We start from the raw sequence: 21,460 nt of genomic DNA on the forward strand, positions 1-21,460 counted from the left end.
CAAAATAAGTGAGAACGTTGATTTTACTCTACGTTTTTGTCTTTCTTTTATTGCCTCACAGTGTGCGTGTGTGTGAGTGTCTGACTGCTGTCGTTGACCGAAAAGTCTTTGTCGCTCATTGTTTTTATTGTAGTTAGCTATTTTTGGTTTTCTAAGTGATCTGGAGTAGTCGGCCCTCCGAATCAGTGCCTATTTCTCCATTTTCTTTTCCTTATCAACTCGACCCAACTCAACTCAAGCGTTCATTTTAATATAATTAGTTTCTTTCCCGGAGGCACTGAATATTGTCGAGTGGACTTCAAGACCGAATAAGGAACATGAGCATGAACAACGTGAACGTAAACAAAAGTGAACATGAGCACCACAGGGTAACATACCGGGGCGAAAACTTGAAAGCTGACTTCTGCTCATCTTAGGTTGTAAAGTCATGCAAAGACTGCAGGTAATATATGACGTCCCCATTTTTTTTTTTTTTTTCTCCTTCTATCACATCACATCACAATATTTGACACATGTGTAACAATGTGTTCTGCGACGCGTGGTTGCCTTGTGTGTACGTTGTGGTTGTATTTGCTTTGGGGTCTATCTACCTATTCTTTTCACCATTCATACGGTGAAACGGTGATTTGCAAACAATTGCAAACGGTGAAAAGTGGTGATTTTTGTGTATTTTGCCACCGCCATTTTTTCTTTCGCGAAGCTTCTGTCCCGGAAGGTGTTTCTGTTAGCCGCAGCTTTATGGAGCGAAGCGAACTAGCGCGTGTAGGTCCGTCCGTAGGTTTATATGGCCATGTGACCTGTCACGTGCCACCACCATCACCTGATGATAAAACTTTAATAGTACGCATTTCCAAAAGAGTTTCGCCAGCAGCGCAGCAACTGTGGCTATATGATCGGCGCACAGACGTTGACAGGTGGAGAAAGGGCAGTAGGAAAGAGTGAGAGACAGAGGGAGTTAGTACGCGTCCTGGGCTGACTTCAGAAGGAACTGTGCCGACGTCCGTCTGAAAAAGTCTGCCGGAAAACCCGGGCCATATAGGCGAGACAGCACACGCGCCTCTGATGAAAACCATAGCCAGTGGAAGAATTCGAAACCATCACCTCCAAGTCTTCAGCATGACCTTCCGCAGTTACCACCGAGGAACGAATTCTGTATCCACAATATCGGATATGCCGCTGGTGTACGAAACATCGGTACGCCTATATGATAGGAAAACACCGGCGTCAAATTTGCAACAAATAAAACTCACGGGTTCAAAGCGTCGGTTGCTGTTAACACACATGACAACATGTTTAAGTGCTGAACATCGCAGTTCCAGGTACACTTATCACTTTTGTTGCCCATGTTCAATATTCTGTCCTTGTACGTTGGCAGCAGAGATGCCTTTTGCCTTTTTTCACGGACCCGACCCCAATGTCGCAGTCTCGCTACATGAGCCAGCCTGCACGTGTGGGACTCGTCGTGTTACCGCGAAGGTCAGGGCTTGCTTGCACGAACGAATTCTTCAGTGGCGCCCCAAGTAGATTTTGAATTGTTTTACGCACGACGAGAGTTGCTGATTGTGGCAAGAACTCAAATCGCTACCGAAGATGCTGAGGACACCACTGAAGAATCTCCTCAACGTTCGTGCTTTCAAAAGAGCTCCGTGTGGTGGAACAGCAGCGAAGAACACGTACCGCGAAAACAATTAAGGCCCCACAAGATATTCCTAAATCAGAATTCGCGAGCCGTGAAATTAACCACTTTTAGTGCACGGTTTTTGCCGCAAATCATCTCGCTCCAGTGGCAACGCTCGAACGTCCCATGTCGCCTCCCGTCCATGGCCACTCATCCTCGCATACTTTTCTAGTATCATTCCTAAATATCTGGCTACCGAACCAGTAATGCGGTTACTCACTTATTTTGATAACTAGGCGACAGACTATCGCTGCGATAAAGGCATGCCACAAAATTGTTTTCGCATTTTTCTTTCTATTAAAAATTATCGTTCGCACCTACAGCGCCACCATTTCTTTAAAAGCAACTCGCACAGTCTGGACGCCACCAGTCTTTCTTGGTCGTGTGGCTTGGTGAACAGCTTCCATGGTTCGAGACGAGCGGTGAGTAAGCCCCTCCCTTGTGGGGCCTACCGGCATTATCTCCTCTTCCTATCCTGACCGTACGTGTTTTCCTATTTCTTTCAGGCTACATTGAAGATATTTCAGCAATGACGATAAAGGCGGATTTTTGTTCTTCAACATTCATGGCCTGGTAGACGAAGCCTTCGAATGGTGAGCGTATGCTTTTCTCTAGCAGTGACCGTCTGGGCTTTCCCGTTCGGCTCTGCAACAACGGGGCTCAGTTAAGGGAGTGTCAGCGGGACGTAAAAGTTGTTTCGCTGTAGCTAAGCTAGACAGATGAAGATGGCAAGCTTCAAGAGGAGCTACGCGCCTTTGTCTTCGAGTAGCTTTAAGTTAGGCTTAACTGGGCCCACATTTCGTTCGTCACAGAGCAACGGTCTCCATGTGGATGCTGACGCAGTTGCGCTCTGACGAACGGAATGCTTTTTCTTGCGTCAACTGAAGAGGAACTCCGCGTTTCAGTTCGTAAGCCAAATGGGTGTTACGGCAAAGGTAAGCACGAACTTCTGTATCCACCTTCGATTCCAATTCCATCGTCGTTAGGGTTAGCTTACGGTCGCGGTGTTAGGCGTGTGATTCGTCGTGGCGTTTCTACGTTTTCTTCGCACGTTTTACTTTCTCGTTATGAATGTTCCTTTTGAAAATAAAGTGTGTACTTCGTCGTATGTCCATTTCCTTGCTATCCCCTTGACGCAAACATTCACTAGCTTACACTTGAGGCAGTGACACTGCGACCACCCCCAGTTGATATTCTTGCTTTGTCATTTCGTTGCATAAGTATGTATTGCACTTGATTATTGCAATAAATGCTTGGTTCCTTATTTCGGCTTTCTTGTTAATCAGTCCCCCGGTACGCAAACATGCACTAGCTTACTGGTTGAGGCAGGTACATTTTGAATGCCCACTTTGCCTTCCAGAAGGTCGCTCATCTACTGTACCACAGTCCTTCACCCAAGTCGATCCAAGAACCTCGTGAAGTATATTGTCGTGTTTTGTAGTGATATTTGCTAATTCTTCGCTTCTATCTGCAGGCGCTGACCCCTATGGTGAGGACACAGGAACCATTGAATCCCGTCGTGTGCTCTTCATTCCTGAAAGAATGGCGGTTAACTGGTGAAGATTCATCATACAAGCCTTCGTGTCGCGTTGGTCTTGTCTTCCTCAAGCTCAAGGTTTTATGTATGGTGTTGCTTTCCATTGTTGGTTGCGAAATAAATATATATCGAGAAATTTCCCTTTTGCTTTGTCTTGGTATATACCCCCTCCTCGTAAGGCTTACCTATGGGCTTAAACAAAATATTGCTTATAGGCACGGCGAAAACTTGATCAGAAAAGTCATCGGGGAGGAAAAAAATAGTAAAAGCTGGGCCTAAGACAAGTCTTGCTGTCGATAAAGACTGCGTGCTAGGTTCGTCGTATGGATATCTATAGCTCGGAAAACTATTGGCTTACAAACAGGGCGGATTGGCTGTGGATTTTGGTTGGTCCAAAGTTGTTTGATCAGGCTTACTAATGGGAATTTGGTCTGCTTTTATGAGCTGACATCTCAATACAAAGTCTTTTTCGGTGAACATGTTCTATAACGATTATGTATTGGGATAATATGGGCGTTTTTCATGCATCAAGGTATACGAAAAAAATGTGTAGCGTATCGGCTTTCGTATTCCTTTAATCGTCCACTGTATAGTAAGAAAAATAAGGGACACTGGATATTGGATCTCAATTTCGTTCATTGCAGAGCGCCCTGAGGAACATCCGACTGCGGTGTTTCCGACAAGGTATGCTTTTGTGCAGATTTCTTAGCCGGAAAGAGATATACAGAAGATACCACAGGGTCTTTCACATGTGATACCACGTTTCTTTTCTTCCTTTTTCTTCTTTGTACGCCCCCACTCCTTTCGTGCATCCGGCCTTCGGTTGGATACTTTGTCTACTTTAGTCCGGAGAGGTAAACTGGCGTAGAGAGGATGTGCTTACGAAGCCATGACATGCTCAAATCAGAACGGTGTTTTTATTTCCCTCTAACGTACAGTTCTCTGCTGTGGGGAATGCGTGGCCATGTCATCGATCCCTCTGATCAACCGTAGAACGGTCGACAGTAGAATTGAGGAATGCATCGGGAGCGGTAAGGGTCCAGGATAAATCCGGGACGGCAGACACAGCCTGGGACACACTGGAAAGTACAGAACCTCGGAGGTGGTCTTCCGCAGACGCGAGGACACGCAGAACCACAGTTTGAATAGACAGCCCCAGGACCACAGAATCTTCCTCGAAACCCAACTAGCCACGGGATAAACAAAAAACGTCGTCTTTCAATTCGCGTGACAACCACAAGGAAGCACCACTATAGCGACTTTGAGTACTTAGATGGGAAGCGTTTAACGACAACGGTTCCGAAAACATAAGCCTTATTGCCTTAAGTCTTTTCTGTTTTGGGGCGATGATCACATTTGCCTCCTATTAATATTTGTGGCACTTGGAAACAGTGTACGGACGCAACACCTTCTAGATAACAGAAGGCCTCTGCACTCTTTCAAAAACGTCCCGCATCTGGTCCTGCTGCCATACATTTTCAATGAGTCAGCTTTTCTCTTCTTCGCTCTTTCGGCGACGTCACATCTATGTATCGCCGACAGCCACAGCAGGACCATCAGATGCGTGTCGTAAATTGAAAGATAATAATTCGGGGCTTTACGTCACGAGACAACTGCAATCACGAGCAACGCCACAGTGGTAGGGTCTGTGGATTAATTTTGCCCACCTGAGGGTTCTTTAACAGCTGGTAATAGCTGGTACGTGGTGGCCTATCATGCTTCCGGAACCGTTAGCGTGAACACCTTCCGATGTAATGAAACTCGCTAATGTGTTAAACGAGAACTTTTAATTTTGTGTACCAGTAATGGCTCGACATGCTATACTTACACTGGGCATCAGCACAATGCGAGGCCAAGAACACCAACAAGAGGCAAGCACAGAGAGACCAGATTCCTAGCCGTGGTGCCATCGTCGACTGACGTATCTATGCGATTAAATTCTTCATGCATTACTACTGTGCACGTATGTGCGAGGAAGGAAAATGGTATAGAGAAAGGGTAAAGGGGAGAAAAGAAATGGTATGTAAAGAAATGGTATAGGGGAGAAAACTGAGCGTGACTTCAAGTCGGACATGTCATAATTAGTGTTTGGTATCCGGGATATCTCAAATCCCGCCTGTTCTTCACGTCCTGAAATCGAATATCCCAAGCAGCACAATGTACTGAATGTCGAGTGCAATAGGGGTGGACGGGTGGGTGGAAGGCCTTGAACAGACTCCTGAAACTAAAGAACATTGATAAGACACATACCGTCCACCCCTATTGCACTCGACTTTCGGTACATTGTGCTGCTTGGGATCTTTTTCTTTTTTCGAAAAAATCCCGGGATTTCGGAATTTGCGGTTAATACCGCAAACCTATTGTTGGCGCAGTCGTGATGCAGAACAGTGAATGACAATACCGTTCCTTGAATGCCCCCTTTTGAGTAACAATACTTTCTCCTTAGCTGCCTCTCAAGCCGTCTACGAGCGCACGCATCTTATTTCATCCCTTGCGGTGTGCCTGTAAGCAGGCTTCCTTGGTTGACACCAGTGACACACGCGCCGGAGATCCGTGCGTTCCTTTAATCGTTTGAGGGGTACCGCCTTTTTCCTCAACATTAAGCAGCCAGGGGCGTTCACTTCCTGTAGCTCGGCAAGTTGTCATATTCAGTGATTCAGTTTTGGAAGTCGAGTCTTTGTTTGATATTCGGTGACAGCGTGAAATAAGTCTCTGGGCGAGAACTGCGAATAAAAACAAGCCTTTGGTTTGAGGAGAGTATAAAACGGGCCTTATCAGTTTTTGGATAAAAACGTCGCATATTAAAAACTAATCACTAACGCCGAGGAGACGCACACAGCAATCATCAGAGTTGCGCGAAGACTGTGCAAACGTGCTGCTTCGGTTTTACATGAATCACGGGATTCAGGGATTAGTCGGGAAAAATCGCGAAACTTCCGGAATTGCTAAAGTGACCCCGGATTCCCAACACTACTCATATATATGGCCTAATTTTTCGTGTGTATAGATGTAGACAGGGCACATATTCTTATTTTTCAATGCAACTTTCGAATGTCTTCTTTGACACCCAGTGCAACTAAAATAACACACGGCATAACAGACTACGGTTTGCGAACTAGCCATATACCGACCTAAGAACGTCACGTTTAAGCCCTGCCCTACGCCTGTTTCCATTGGCTGCAATAGCTACCCGCATACGTCGTGACAAGTAGTGCGGTGGCGCTGCTGTATAATTGACGGACTACATTTCGTGCCGCTCTTAGGTTGAACACAGGCATAGCCCTCTCCTGTGAGTATAGTGATGGGCGATAGTCATGCAAACACAATCGATAGTACTATCGATGGTTGAGATGACTACTTATTTGACTATCGATAGTTTTGTTCAGAACTATCGATAGTTTCAGCTATCGATAGCAAGCTGGACACACGCAAAGCCCGCTTGCTGCACAAATGTAGAAGTCACTGCTCCCAGTTGTATTATCAATCTAATCAAATAGTTTTCGCTCCGTTAGCATGAAAAAAAAAACGATTATATAAAACAGAGGAGGTGTTCCGGAAAACCAATTGCCAAAAACCAATAAAGCAGAAAACGCAGAAAAAGATTTCGTGGATTGTTATGCGCTATGCGTACGGTTAATATTATTCAGAGCAGTCTGTCACAGTTCAGAAATGCCAACTTTATAGCCGATATTTCATATTTCAAATAGATATTTTAATTTTAAATTTTGAGTGAACAAACTATTGGTACTGTGCATGAGCGAAACGCAAATTTCGCAGAAAGATTCGCTTTCAAACCGAAACAAGCTAAAATTTCAATTCGGAGTGAATAAAGTATTGATGCTTTGCAGGCAGGGCAGGTGCTGAACTGGATTGGATTGGATTAAGCGACCTGAAGGTTGGTAAAGTACACCACCGACGCGTCACGATGAACGTCGATATACGTCGATAGTCCGAAAAAAACTATCGCGATACTCTCGAAATCCCGGTTCACTCGATAGTTGGACAATCAATAGTCAAAAACTATCGATAGTATCGAATGTTTCGGTAGTATCGCCCATCACTACATGTGAGCTTCCAAAGAAAGAACCTCACCTTTACGGGGAGCGCTGCGACGGGTATGCAGACGGGTATGCGCATACCGCATTATATAGGGAGAATTGGACGGTCCAGTGGCGCTATGGACATTCCGTCTCTCTCATGCTCCTTGTTTTCTTTTCTGTCACAAAGCTATTATGAAATAACATCGTAGCGGAACTGTGCATTAACAATAGAATGTCCCCGCACCACTCTGTCGGGGATCAGTTGCGCTTAACGCAGATTTAGCTTTCGTCTGGGAAACCCCTGTTCGTATAAGGCAAACAGAAGACGGAAACTCATCCATGCAGAACCTGGAGGTCAGACATGCGATCCCCTGTTATAGCTCAACATTTGTTAGCCTTGACATGCGCACAGGGAGAGGTTGGTATTGGAACGGCAGAGCGACGATAGCTCGAAATGACGGGAAAGTACTGCAGGAACTACCATTTCCGGATCCAAAACGAAAGCTAAAAGAAGTGTTGTTGCGCGCTTTCTTATGATCTTCAGAGCTTCCGTAAAATAGCTGAATTAAATTCGTAACGAATTATTTGCGATTGAATTTTATGGACAGCGGCTTCGCTGTCGACGTGCCGATTTCATCTGAATCTGTCCTCACCTTACCCAACTTCCGTTTGAGTTACAAACTGGCGTGCATAACCGGTGCGGTCCTCTAACGGCGTGACCCTGCAGCTCCTGCACACCAACAATAGCGTGTTATTGAAAACTCGTGAGTTTACTGAACACAGGTCACCTACTCGCAGAACTAGGTTCCAGAAAGGTACGGTGTCTCTCGCCTTGTACGCGAGGCACTACGATAATTACCTCACGTTTTATCACTAGTGTCAAAACGTCCAGCGTACATTTGTAGTATGATACTTTGTACTGTACTTAAAGTAAAACAGGTGCTAGGTACTTTACTTCAATTACAATTTTGAGGTACTTTGCCCATCAGTGCTGCGCTATGGGAAGGATATTAAGAGCTAAATCGAAAATACGATGTCCCCCATCGCCGCTTCAGCCCAAAGTATACTTTCCAACTACCATGTCATGATCGTCTTGTATAATAACGCCTCAATGAACAGGTGCTAGTGTTGTCGTATGATGTTCAATGTCTACTTTGCTGACCTCGAACAAAGAGGATCACCACCTGTTTTTCACACGACTGAGAGGAAGCGGCAGCGCATCAACTGCGCAGGTATACAAGCGTTACAAGAATCTGCATCTACATATTTTGGCGTAAAGCTGGTGAATATAACGTCAATATCTGTAGTAATAATATCCCACGGAAAGTTCGAGAACGCACTACAGGCATTATGCTATTTGCCATACACGCTTTACCACTTCAAATCAATCTTAACTGTTGCCAAGAATGCCAAATCCGTTACACAAAACAATATGGCTGTTCTACAGACATTCAGTGTACTTTCTGTACATCTTTCCTCTCCACGTATCCACTTTGCAGAAGTTGTATTATACAATAAGTATCTTAGTGACGTTTGCAACCAGTTCACCATCCTGAGGCACCCACCAGACGTAGCCACCAGACTTCTACAGGGACCATGATCCAGAATATCAATCACTCTTCCACAGCAGTAAGAAAGCATGTGTGCTGCGGGTCATGACGGCAAGAATGTACCCAGACAGTCGCCCCAGCTAAGTTCAGTACCAAAAGAAACGCAACGACGTTATGGATATAAAGAGGTCGTCATCATACCACCTCACGCTTAAGTCGCGGTTTGGGACACACGCAATATCTTAGTGACGTTTGCCTGTCAGCTCACCATCCTGAAGCACCCACGAGATTTCTACAGGTACCATAATCTAGAATATCAATCATTCTTCCACAGCAAGGAGAAAGCATGTGTGCTGCGGGTTATGACGGCAAGAATGTACCCTGACAGTCGCCCCAGCTAAGTTCAGTACCAAAAGAAACGCAACGACGTTATGGATATAGAGAGGTCGTCATCATACCACCTCACGCTTAAGTCGCGGTTTGGGACACACACGCAATATCTTAGTGACGTTTGCCTGTCAGCTCACCATCCTGAGGCACCCACGAGGTTTCTACGGGGACCATGATCCAGAATATCAACCATTCTTCCACAGCAAGGAGAAAGCATGTATGCTGCGGGCCATGACGGCAAGAATGTACTCCCAGACAGTCGCCCCAGTTAAGTTCAGTACCAAAAGAACTGTAACGACGTTATGGATATAAAGAGGTCGTCATCATACCACCTCACGCTTAAGCCGCGGTTTGGGAGACATACAGCCCCATCCTCCACGCCTCCTGGGATGTCTTGGTTCAGCTTAGCTACAAGAGAGGTTGTTGTTACGACAAAGCCAACAGGTAACTGAAGAATATCCAAAGGTAAAAAGACGAAGTGAAACTTTCGTGCACTAAAACCATGTCAACGAAAATATCGGAATCCATCAGACATGTAACAAAGGAACGTAGGTTTTGTAAAGTAAACGTGGATGTGTCTGAGAACTTGTTTGTTCATGTCGTCGTCTATGTTCAATGTATCTGGTTGTTTCCAACTCATAATGTAATAGGAGTGTGTGCAATAAATACGTTTCACGATTGCATGTAACAGATATGTAATGGACATGTAAAGGTATAATAGATGTGTAGTAACTGCCTCGGCGAATCATTTGGTAGCGTGTCCGCCTACTGATACCACGGTTGTGGGTTCAATCCCAGCCGACGACGCCAGCAACTTGGTGGCAGGGTACAAGTTGCTTAGACAAGCCGTCTCCCGCGAGGGACGAGCCTTGTGCCGAGATTTCTGTGAGGTGGGCAAAATTAGTCCACATGAAGACCACTGTGCCGTCGCTCGTTACCAACGATACGGGTTATTACACATGTAATAAGCTTCATGTGGGCTGTGTGGCATGTTCCAACTAAAGCCCAGACACGCCATGTGATGCGACTTTTTGTTTGTGTTGAAACCGCCTCTAACGGTGGCACAGAAGAACTTCCGGTCCCAAGGCCGTAGCGAAAGCGTGCGCCAATGGTTCTCTGGCCACCATTACTTTTATTATGGCGGGCTACTTTTATGCAGTCCATAGACGTGTGAACATGACCACAGTGTGTAATATCATCGTGACGGAATTATACGTCACGAAAGAATAAACGTTTTTTCGCTGCCTGATATTCCTTCGTGCACTATACGGACGAGCAGTTTGGACCTTACGTGTCCTGGTGCCTTCTGCTACTGCGCACCATAAGCAACGGAAGCCTTCCACGCATGCCGCCGTTGTTGGAATGCCCAGGCAAAGCGCACTTTCCTTGGGCACAAAGGCACCGGATGTTCGAGAACGACCTGCACTGCGTGGTCGATGAGACGCTGTCTACAATGCGGAATTGAGCAGAGCTCGCAACGGCTGACCGTGTGCAGCTTTCGATGTGCGAACGCTGTACCAGCAACATGGGCTGGATGTGCATTCCCAGTGTTCTACTTCGACTGTTCTCATTTACAGAGCCTAACCTATGCAAATCTCGATAACAAAGTCACACGCACGATAATCATGCACAACCACAAGAATCGAAAGAAGCCTCTCACATTCCGGTGCCTTCTTTCATTGCGAGTTATTTGTTGTGTCGTGGGATCTTGCACTTCCCCAGCACCAACAGAAAGGGTAAAGCGCTCGCTGATTCCACGTGGACGTCCTAGCGCTCCTTCTTCTTCTTCTGCCACAAAGGAAATTGCCCTTATGGAGCGCTCCTATGGCGGGCTAAAAGATTACCATAGTGGTCCTTCTTCTGCGTCCAAGCAAAAGATGACCGTGAGACAGAGACATCGGCAGTATTGGTAGTATTGGCAGGATCGTGGCTTCTTCTTCTAGGTTTTGGTGGTCTAGGTTGTCTAGGCTTGCACGTGGATTTAACCGAGAGTGGAAGTACCATAGGGGAAGTAGTGGAAGTTGTTGTTGTTGTTGTTGCTCCTCGAGCGGGATGGCGGGAGTGGGAAGTACTAGTGGAAGTGCATTAAGCCTTCCTTCTTCCTTTTCTGCTTCCTCCCCCTCTGGCCTTGATACACCAAAGGAGATAAGTCAAAGCCATTGTTTCTTCCCTGTATGTCCACTCATTAAGGAAGAAAAGGTTGAAAAAAAAATGAAAAAAAACAGGACGTCCCAAAAACGGGGCGCAGGATTATCGTAAAGGAGAACATTGTGGTGCAGGCACAGGCGCAAAATAACGTCTACTACTACTGTTTGTCCTTTGTATTTGTAACTTCATCCTAGTCCTTGTTTAAATAAGTTATCCCAATAGAGTTTTTTTTTTTTTAACTATCCCTATTACTTTTGTTAGAATCTGACTTATATCGCTTCGAGCGACCGTCGCAGCATTTTTTTTTTTCTTGTCGTTTTACTGCCGAACAGTCTTTCTGCCGGCGTGGCGGCATAGTGGCGGCATGTTGCTCGGGTGGAAACATGCGTCCTTTGCCGAACTTCACAGAAAAATGTACCGGCTGTACCGGGATATCGTCTTTCAAATGAACATACCACACGATACGCGCTGCTTATGCATGCAGCACATTGAATCCCTCGTGATACCCTACATAGCGCGTGCATACTGCGCATTGGATGTTCCACGAAGTGGTCGCAGTTCAAAGTTGACCCGGGATCGACCTAGCAAGATGAATGTCCAATCTTCTCATTTCCCTACAGCAATCCCGGACCCATCAGGGAGGTCTTTCCTTCCTCCAGGACCGCAACTATTACCTCCATCCAACGAGGAAGACCTACCGGTTGCAGAGGTAGCAACATCACTGCCTAATCCACAGAGTGGAGGTACCGGATCGCGTCCGGGCAGTTCTAAGAAAAACAAAATGAGGGACGAAGTGGAAGGCGACAGCCGACGCCGTGTAGGAAGACTGAAGGTACGCACGAAACCGGCGCAATGTCAGAGGGACGCGACGCTGTTTGAACTGTCCGCAAGGGCAGCCCACGAGCACAAAAAGCACCATGGACATCGTCTGGGCCGCAAGAAAACCCACTCTGTTGAGACTATTGAGTCTGAAAGACTTGGAGCACATATTACGAGAGCGCAAGTTGACCGCCGCCCATCGGGGGTGAAATCACGGTCTCGGGACAGGATCAAGTAAGATATGGTTATACTTTGCCAGTTGTATTTTACTCGTGAATAGTTCTTTAAGAAGACATCACAACGAAGCTGAACCCGGTCCTGAACATTTGTTAAGGCGAAATCTGACGCTGCGGCTTTTCGTTGAAGTGAAGTTGAGGGAGCAAGACAATTACATTTCATAGATATGATACCATACAGTTTCTTTTGTCGTGTATAGGAATCTTGACTGTGAATCAGGTTTTCAAGAATACGAGTACATCAAGAGTCGGGAGCCAGTTTTTTTTTGTTTTTTTTTTGTTTGTTTTTTACGAGTACGCTAGTCCATAGATAGGGAGTGACTTTTTCGGGTTAAACCTGATTTCGCCCGGTTATTCCCCCCCGAACTGAGCTCCGACCTATTCGGGTTAAACCCGATTTCTCCCCGAATTCCAGTCACTATGAAATCCTCAAGTGACGTTTCCACTGAAGACGAACAAAGGTCGCCACATGTAACACATGTAAGAATGGGTCACTTACTTTCCCAGCAATACACCCACGTGTGTCAACACTGTCTATGCCTTCGGGGTTACCGCTCGAAGGTCACGATCCCGCAAAAAAAAAAGAAAAAAAAGGAGAGATTAGGAAAGGACTTAGTAGACACGAGGAGAAACAGAAACACCCGAAGACACAATTATCGCCCGATTTCTCCCCGAATTACAGACTTAAAAATAGCCGATTTTTACCCCCCGAATCTGAGAAAGGCATTTAACCCGAAAACGTCACTCCCTATCCATAGACAATCAATATAGAGAAGCACCCTTCCTCACGGTGTACTGCAGGGTGTGACTGGCCATAGACCTTAGACGGTTCCTGACGGGGGTGATGTATAACTTGGGTGTCGGAGCTAGAGATCAGGTCATGCAGGTCCCTCAGTTCCAGGTTACTTGAGCCAGAGGAGGAATCCCTCACCTCCACCAAGATGGTGAGATTGATGATCATCATCTTGGTGATTAAAAAACAAGATGTACTCTGATGAGATGTATTCGACGATGAGGACATGGACGCACTTGTTTCTCTCGTTGCCACAGGGAAGATATCCAAGTGTCACCAGCAGGAACGCTGGAAACTCTGCTCGCGGCACCAGTACCCATGCCCTCACTGACGGGACAAGATCGTGAAGGCGCACAGACTATCCCAACTGCTCCTCCGGTATGCAGCGTAGCCGAGGAAATGTATACAGGTTCCTTCCCCCAGCCACCCCCTTACGTGTTCCTTTCGTTTTCCATGTCCCAGCAGCAGCATAAGGCCAGTGTAAAGGGATCTCCAACTCGACCCAGACGCAGGTTGATTTTGCGAAGGCAGATGGGCGCCATTGACCTTGTAGCAGCGGAACCGGCTCGTTCGCGCGCAGGAACAGGCCAGAAAGCTAAGGACGGCGAATGCGAATCTCAGGAATCACTGCCTTCAGACGTCGGCGTGGATTTTTTGGTTCGTCAATTGTTGTCAACGTTTCGTTTGCCATATATCAGCTGCTTGTTTATGTAGGGTAGAGTGTAGTTCCACTACGCACTGGAAAATATTTATTTCATTTTATTTATTTTACGATCAACCTCGCTCAAAGACAGCCCGAAAAACGTAAATGCTGAGAGTTAAGACAACGCGAATCCACGAATTTTCGAAAGAAAACGCAAAACATTATAGTTTTGGATTCTACGAGAGTAGATGACGTCACCTGACGTCACGTGACGGCTCTGGTTTGTCTCCTAACAGTTCGCGCACCTTTCGGACTGCAGCTCTCTGTCCCGGTTTGAAGGCCTGCTAGCAGCTGTGGTGGTGCGATGGAAATCGACCATCGAGAAGCAATGTTGACAGGCTCGTGGCACACTGACCATCCACTGACGTCACACTTCTCAAAATTAGAAATTAATTTTTTTATACTTCAGCGTCCCACAGAGAAATACTTTGGGAGCATACGTGCGAGAAACGCAATAATGGCATAAATGTAGTAGGATTCTGAATACACAACATTTAGTCTGATAGGACATAGTCGGATATAGTCAGACAGAGGACATCGTCGGATAGGACATAAATCTTGATATCGCAGTGAGATCAAAACGAAACATGCAAGGCCTACGTCAAAAGAAAAAAAAAAAGAAAACAAGCTCTGGTCCTGATCTCTGCACGTCGTGAATAGCAAGAAAATAGCGAGGAAAAGTTGTAAGAATTGCTGCAGCATTGTAGGGCAGTCCTAACTTTTTTTTTTTCGGCGGTCCAAGTTGACAGATCTACGTGAAAGGCGGAATGATGAGACATTTAAAGCAGCTCGCAACCCTGTGTCATCAGTCAAGCTGCCCCCCCCCCCCCCCCCATGAGAAGTCAACACGCAAAACATTTTTCCCTGTGGGGTGTACTGTCAATGCACAATCGAAACTACAAAAACATTCAAAGGAGAGCTGCGCAGACTCCCCGTGCCTTCACTGTTTCTTTCTTCCCTGCTCACGTGCCGCTTGAGCCATGCCGGTGTACGTCACGGGTCACGTGCCAGTGGATCACCCTACGTCACGATGCAGGACACGCCCAGAGCCGTTTATTAGGAGAGTTTGGCCATTGGGAGGAGCCTGTCCCAAAGCACGTCATTTGAAGTCACACTATGGGCGGCGCCAGGGCCAGTGCCATGGCGTCATTTTGGATCAGAGCTACCGCCTTGAAATATACCATTCCGTTATTTTGGAGCAGAGGCACAACATTGAAATCACCCCAACGCGGCTCGCTTTTCATACCGGTCAAGTGGGCGGAGCGATGACGGCTCTGACGTCACAGCTGCTACCCATCTCCATGCGGCAAAAGGTCAAAGAATGGCCAAACTCCCCTCATAAACGGCTCTGAACACGCCCAGCCAAAAAGAAAAAAGTTGGGCGTCAACTCAGTGCTCCTTTAAGTTCTTTCATAAGTGTTTCATAAGTTACATGCCCTATACGGCCACACTATCAGCGACGTCTAGTGCGTCTGCCTCGCTTAATTAGTCGATAGACAGCTTTTGTGCGTGTTCTGTAGCATAAAAAAAAACAGCTGTTTTTCTATTTCCTTTTCTTCTTCTTTGCAGCTAGGAACGTTATATCCTCCCAGCATAGTCAAATCTGTCACGTCACTGCGTGCGCCCCCTACCATTCCTACACCATTCGCCTCGGTGTGTGCGCCACGGACGAAGAAACCGAAAAAGCCATTCTGCATAATAATTGCTTCCGACAAATCGATACCGCAAGTGCACAAATCCCCTGAGAAAAGACCAACGTCTCCTACCATAATAAGGATTATAGACGGTACCAGAGCGGGTAAAGCGTCCAAGGAAGCTGTCAAATCGGATGAAAAACTGGTAGCCCCTCGACAGGGAGCTATAAGCAGGGAAAGTAGTTCGAAGCGGCTGAAGTCACCGATAAAATTTTCCAAGGCACAGGAGAAGCTTCACGTTCCTTCGTCAGTCCGTGATATAGCTGCTGCAGAGCCGCCCGGTGTGCCTACGAAATCGGAGAAAGGGGAAGCCGAAGGTCGCGAACGCGTCCGTGAAGAAGGGTCATTACAGCAAATTTCGAGGGAGCCGAAGAGAAAACCGGTGACTTCTGCACCAGCTGCCGAAGCTGCCAGTCGTGACAGTGCCAAGAAGCCTATAATGCCATCTGAAGTTCCTCAGCCACACAAGCCACATATTCCGTCACTTGGTCAAATTCGTAAATCCTTGACTGAAGGCGAAGTTCCGTATCAGAAAGCCCCAGAGCTTCGAGAGAAAGGGCCCATTTGTCCAGTTGTCATTGAAAGTCCCCACACTATTAAAAAAGGCCCAGAACATACTAAGTCACTACGCGAGAAGAAATCAACTTTCCCGACGTCACAAGAGAGCCGCGATGCCACCAGAGAAGGTATGACACGACCTCAACTGCCAAAGCTCCCCGAACCTCGCACGATTCCTACATCAATGGCAGAGGCTAGTGAGGTGACCGCAAGCGAGGTACCAACACTGAGCTCGCGAAAACCATCTGCTGAGCAACGAGCTGAGGGGCCACCCCCTAGAAAGTCATCGTTAACCATCAGGAGTAGAGTAGAGTCCACAGTCGATCGAAGAACTGAAGACGTGACATCTGTTACCGGCCACAAGCCGTCCACCACACTAGAGGAAGAAGAGAGGTCAGTGGAACCCAGTGCTCCAGCAGCGCCGGTGCACAAGACACTGAAAAAGCGCAGAGACTACGAGACGCTTAGTCCGCTGTCTCCTGGTGAGGTGCACGCTGGAGCACCTGGTGAAACTCAGCTGGATCGTCGGGTTCCAGAAGAGGAACGCAAGCCTCCTCCTCCTCCTGCAGTACTGAAGTGAGTCCTGACATCGCAGTCATATAATAAGTGTGAAAACAACGGCAAGTTGGTGGGATATACCACGTACTCGAACAACAGAGCACACAAAACGTAAACGGACGGCAGCACCAGCTCGTTGTATGTTCCGTGTGCTCTTTTATTCAGCTATGGTCTCACGCGAGAATATCTTTATTTCTGTTTCCCACTGAACCGTCCAACAGGTCCGAGGGACGACGACGACTGTCACGGCAGCTAGCCAAAGAACAGTTGCCCGTGGTTCCCGCTCCCGTCCCCGTGACAGCGCCCCAAGCGCCCCAATCGCGACAGAAAGACCGCAAGGCGATAAAGGAATCGCCAACAGAGGTTCAGGAAACGCACGGCGGAGCGTTACCGCTAACGGCACAGGAGTCATCGGCACTGCGCAGGCACATGGGCAGCATTGATTTGACAACTCGCACGTCATCCGTGTCCCGATCAGGATACAGAGGGTCAAGAAGGCCTACCCTTTCACCTGTCCTGGACCAAGACGACAGCCGCCATGCAGATCGCAAGCCCCCGTTTGCGATACCTTCGGACGGTGGCGTTGGATTCCTGGTACGCAAAGTGCAGTTTCCTAAAGTATAATGCTCACGGATGAGTGAATTTGCATCGCCTTTCAGTTTGAGAGGCCATCTTCCCGAACCATGCTGCCGCCGATTGCACCTGCCGCTCGCCGTTTTCAGCCGACGCGAACAATATCTTTGCCCAACCTCTGCGATGAAGACCTGATGATATCGCCTGAATTCCTGCGCAGTCGACAAGTGCTAAAGACCGACGACTCGGTAATCAGAATTATGAAGCAAAAAAAAATCTGAGTGACTTCCAGAGCGAAGAACTGAGGGAAGCGCGCCACTTTTGACCGTTTGCGGTACACCGGAATAATGCCAAGCTTGGGTAACGTTATGCGCATCAGAACAGTGACACAGCCGGTCCAGGGGCGCTCTTCCATTCGTTGCTTGCTCTGGTTACGCTACAGTCTACGCTGCTCCACTACATTGCAAACGGGAGTATCTGGATGTCAGGATATCACAATGCATTACAGTCAGGCTTGCATCATTTACATCTCTCTGGCTTGTAGATATACCAGCCGTTCATTCTGCGCAAGGAGTACGTGATCCGCACAAAGCTGCGAGTCATGTTCCGGCTCCTTCGACCAGAACCGCCTCGTCTGTTCCGTTCCTACAGCGAGGGCAATGTGACAGACGTCACCTTCCTGACGAAGTATGGAGAGCACTTCGAGTTGGCCCACGAGGGTGAAGGCGATGTATGTACCACTAGGTGTCTCCTCAAGAAAGGGTACCGCGGGTCGTGCTCAATAGATATCCGACTGGTGCCAAGTGTACACTCTTAAAAAATGAACTTCGCCACATAGCACGCTCCTAGCCAACCATCATCCCGAATGACAACGTTCTCGCCCCTGATTTGTTGAAAACGGGAGGAGGAGCCAATTTTGTGCTCATTATGCACGGCACAAAATAGGCTCCTCCTCCCGTTTTCAACAAATCAGGGGCGAGAACGTTGTCATTCGGGATGATGGTTGGCTAGGAGCGTGCTATGTGGTGAAGTTCATTTCTAAGAGTGTAGGGTATAGATGAGGAAGCAGCTATGAGAGGCTGACCAAATTCTGCTCCAGCTTTTCTTCTTTGTGGGTTTTCCGCGGGCGCTTTCAGACATACTGTTCTAGGCAGATTGTGACACACATTCTCCGCAACTAGGGTTGCCACCTTTTCCTACGGCAAATACAAATACCCAAACCGAGTTTGAGGGGGGGGTGGGGGAGGCAGCGGCGATTGTCGCCTGCTGGCGATAAAATACAATCCCCTCAACTCGCGTGAAGCTCTCCAACGCAATAGTGACCAATAGTTGGCCAAATACAAATGCTTATATAATAATAATAAAAAAATAGCTTTAACCAAAATCAGCTTTAGTTTATGGGGTCAGGCGGAAGACCGGTATAAGTCGATGGTAGCCAGGGCACGCCGAAAGGCGAGACAATGAGGAAGCCACCTGATTGGCCGGATTGAATGCAAAACGTCGCATTTTTATTGGTCCTATCGATTTAATTTCTATGGTGCCCAGTCCCAGTGCTGTATGAATTGTATGGGGAGCTGCTACTGTTGGACCCTGCCACGCCTCATTCCATTGTTTCGCCGTGTCTTGGATGGCTTACAGGACATTGTGGTACGGACATCTCGGTACATGTACCTATATCGACGTCCGTGTACCAAAAGGTCCTGTACCGAAACGTCTGCATACCGTCTTGGCTTGGACGAAGTGGGTTGTGAGGGACCGTATCAAATCCTTGAGACTTGAATGCTGAGCGCTGGGTACGGAGGGTTGTAATAGATGAGAGGTTCCCCACAGTATTTTAGTTGTTGTTCAATCTTTGGCGACAATGACGCAAACGAAAAACTCTCTCGTAAGTTTTTTTACACTGAATTTGCGAATTTCCGTACATTTGATGTCCGGATTATACCTTCACCCGGACACCGAACGCGAGCCTTTTGCAATTTCCAAACTGTTCGGGTCAAATTCGGACAGGTGGCAGAGCAATCTTGTGCGTGGCACGTGGTATTGTCTTTGTGGTTGAAGCAAGCCGTGATGTAAGCCTTGGAAGCAATTCTCTCTCTCTCGAATGTGTAGGAATCGGAATGGAGGGTGGAAGAAGGTTGCAACTTCTTCTCCATATGCCAGCTCCATGTTAAGTGCTGCAAGAAGAGACCTCAAGCAGGAGATCAACCTCCCAAGGAAACAATAACGTGACCTAGTACAAGATGGTCTGCGATCATACATGTTGCGCTACTCCTTGCATAGTAAATCGCAACAAGGCTTACGTCTGTCTACGTATGCGTCTGTCGTAAGCTACGAGAACTGGTTGTTCAATTCATTGCATGGATGACAAATCTAAATAAAATAAGTATGTTGTACATATTTTAAACCAAACTGACCTGTTTTGTGTGCAAATGGTGAATGGTGCAGCAAATGACATATGCTAAATACCAATTGAAATTTTGCACGTCGAGTTTGGCGCATGCTCCTAAAGGACACTGCAAGGGTCGTGTGCTGCTAAATACATTGCGAGGTAAGTTTGTTCTCTTTACATGTATATAGGGATGTCTATCGTGAACCTAGTCCATGAAGACGCAATCAATGAAGAGCTGCAATCAATCCACTCTGTAGCCATAGAACATGTGCAGTGCTTTGTAACTGCATGGCCCCCTACAGTGGAGGTTAGAAAGCAATGTGTATCCTTCCTAGCAAACAAACTGTATAGGAGTGCCTACAGGGGTGCCAACAGGGGTGTCGGGAGCCGCAACACCGTGCGGGGCTTGAGTTGGGCGGAGCGTATGGCTGACTAGATAACGAGGAGGAGCTGGCTTCAGGTCGCAAGACCCGAAGATGATAGTACTTGCATCCGCAGTACCGTAGCATCTGTAGCAATCTATGTAATCTACTCGCCATGCATAGCGTATAAAGCATGCCGCGGGTCAGAGGAGGCGCACTGCTCTTTAATGCGTGCGTTGCAATGCCTGTGGGTAGTGGCCAAGAAGTAACAGTGGAGATCGGTGGCGGACGTATGTCCTGTAGCCGCAAACCAGGATAATCCAGTGAAGTCGTAGACTGACCAGCTGAGATCGTCACCTCCAAAGCTGATTCAGGGACTAGAGACAGACAGACCGTGGGGTTCAGTTGCCCCCATCTCGGTACGCCCACGATTCGAGGATACATATTGTCACGGATGAAAACAGATGAGACGGCGAATACTTTATTCAGCTGCTTAGCTGGCTAGTACAAGAGCGGTAGCTCTTGGACAGAACTAAACTAAAGGAATAATGCTCCGACTGGGAACTCACAAGCTTTTATGCACAGCGGCGAACATTGTAGAAAGCGCGCGTCCGTGGAGAGAAGAAAATACAGAAGCCTCTCCAAGGTCGTCGGCCCGTCCTTGAGATTCATGTGAGCGAAGGAGCACATGCTTCCAGAAGGATCGCTTGCCAATCAGCGCGGCGTGTCGTGGATTTCAGCCCATCGTTCGACGCCTCGTTGCCTGTTGTTGCTGTTCCGTCTGGTCGCTTCAAAGATGATACGTGGCAATATCAGCAACCTGGCGATCGATCACCGGCGTACCTAGACCTCTCGTTCTCCTCCTTCCATCGCGGAAGGAGAACAAGAGGAGAGTTTTGATGCCATGGTGTGAGATATCGCCTCTCACACCATGGCATCAAAACTACCCAGACCTCACCACTGCGACCAACGTCTTCCTGCGCATGGTGGCTCCTCAAGAAGTCCTCCTCCCCCAATCTGGTTCGCAACTCCTCCTCCTCCTCCATCGGTCCTCGAAAATATTCTGCATGTCCATCGACGGAGGACATCGGGAGGAAACGGCTAGCGTCTACAGGTTCACACCAGCATTCATGGGAGCGCCATCCTTAGCCTCCTATCTCGATACCAACCGCCTATATAGCGGTGCAGTCCACCTCAGCTCTACCCACCACAAGCGAGCGTCACAGCTCCTCTAGAGCGTCTCTAGAGGGGGACACCGTAGCAGAAGGTCACAGGCGATGATGACGACGATGATAACGACGACAGCTCCGCCAGCACTTCATCGCGACCTCACACAGCGTGAGCTCGCTTTTACAAGAACATTACGCCATGGCCTATGGCCCTTTTTGTCTGGCAAAGGCAATAAAACCTAGCACCAGACTCAGTCTCTTCG

The 21,460-nt window shown here is 47.5% G+C and overlaps 1 protein-coding gene and 2 long non-coding RNA genes across 4 annotated transcripts; 2 read left to right on the plus strand and 1 right to left on the minus strand.

Annotated features, from left to right (window-relative positions):
* The first annotated feature begins 2,005 nt into the window (after positions 1-2,005).
* LOC135400007 (uncharacterized) lies at positions 2,006-3,351 on the plus strand. The gene is made up of 2 exons (XR_010424491.1): positions 2,006-2,100; positions 2,185-3,351. It is a non-coding gene; the product is annotated as an uncharacterized LOC135400007 (long non-coding RNA).
* A 767-nt stretch (positions 3,352-4,118) lies between these two features.
* LOC135400008 (uncharacterized) lies at positions 4,119-7,951 on the minus strand. The gene is made up of 3 exons (XR_010424492.1): positions 7,308-7,951; positions 5,044-5,140; positions 4,119-4,401 (listed from the first exon to the last, which is right to left on the minus strand). It is a non-coding gene; the product is annotated as an uncharacterized LOC135400008 (long non-coding RNA).
* Positions 7,952-11,717: 3,766 nt separating this feature from the next.
* On the plus strand, positions 11,718-19,680 carry LOC135400009 (mediator of DNA damage checkpoint protein 1-like). Of its 2 annotated transcripts, none has more exons than XM_064631747.1 (8): positions 11,718-12,396; positions 13,449-13,569; positions 13,657-13,848; positions 15,464-16,722; positions 16,926-17,298; positions 17,364-17,525; positions 17,822-18,007; positions 19,387-19,680. In XM_064631747.1, the coding sequence occupies exons 1-8, from the start codon at positions 11,756-11,758 to the stop codon at positions 19,504-19,506; spliced, it is 3,054 nt and encodes a 1,017-aa protein (XP_064487817.1). In that variant the 5' UTR covers positions 11,718-11,755; the 3' UTR covers positions 19,507-19,680. The 2 variants fall into 2 exon arrangements, with proteins under 2 accessions (XP_064487817.1, XP_064487816.1); XM_064631746.1 differs by having other exon boundaries at positions 11,719-12,396; positions 13,654-13,848.
* The last annotated feature ends 1,780 nt before the right edge of the window (positions 19,681-21,460 follow it).

The sequence above is a fragment of the Ornithodoros turicata genome, chromosome 7, assembly GCF_037126465.1.
Source record: "Ornithodoros turicata isolate Travis chromosome 7, ASM3712646v1, whole genome shotgun sequence".
Classification (NCBI taxonomy): Eukaryota; Metazoa; Arthropoda; class Arachnida; order Ixodida; family Argasidae; genus Ornithodoros; species Ornithodoros turicata.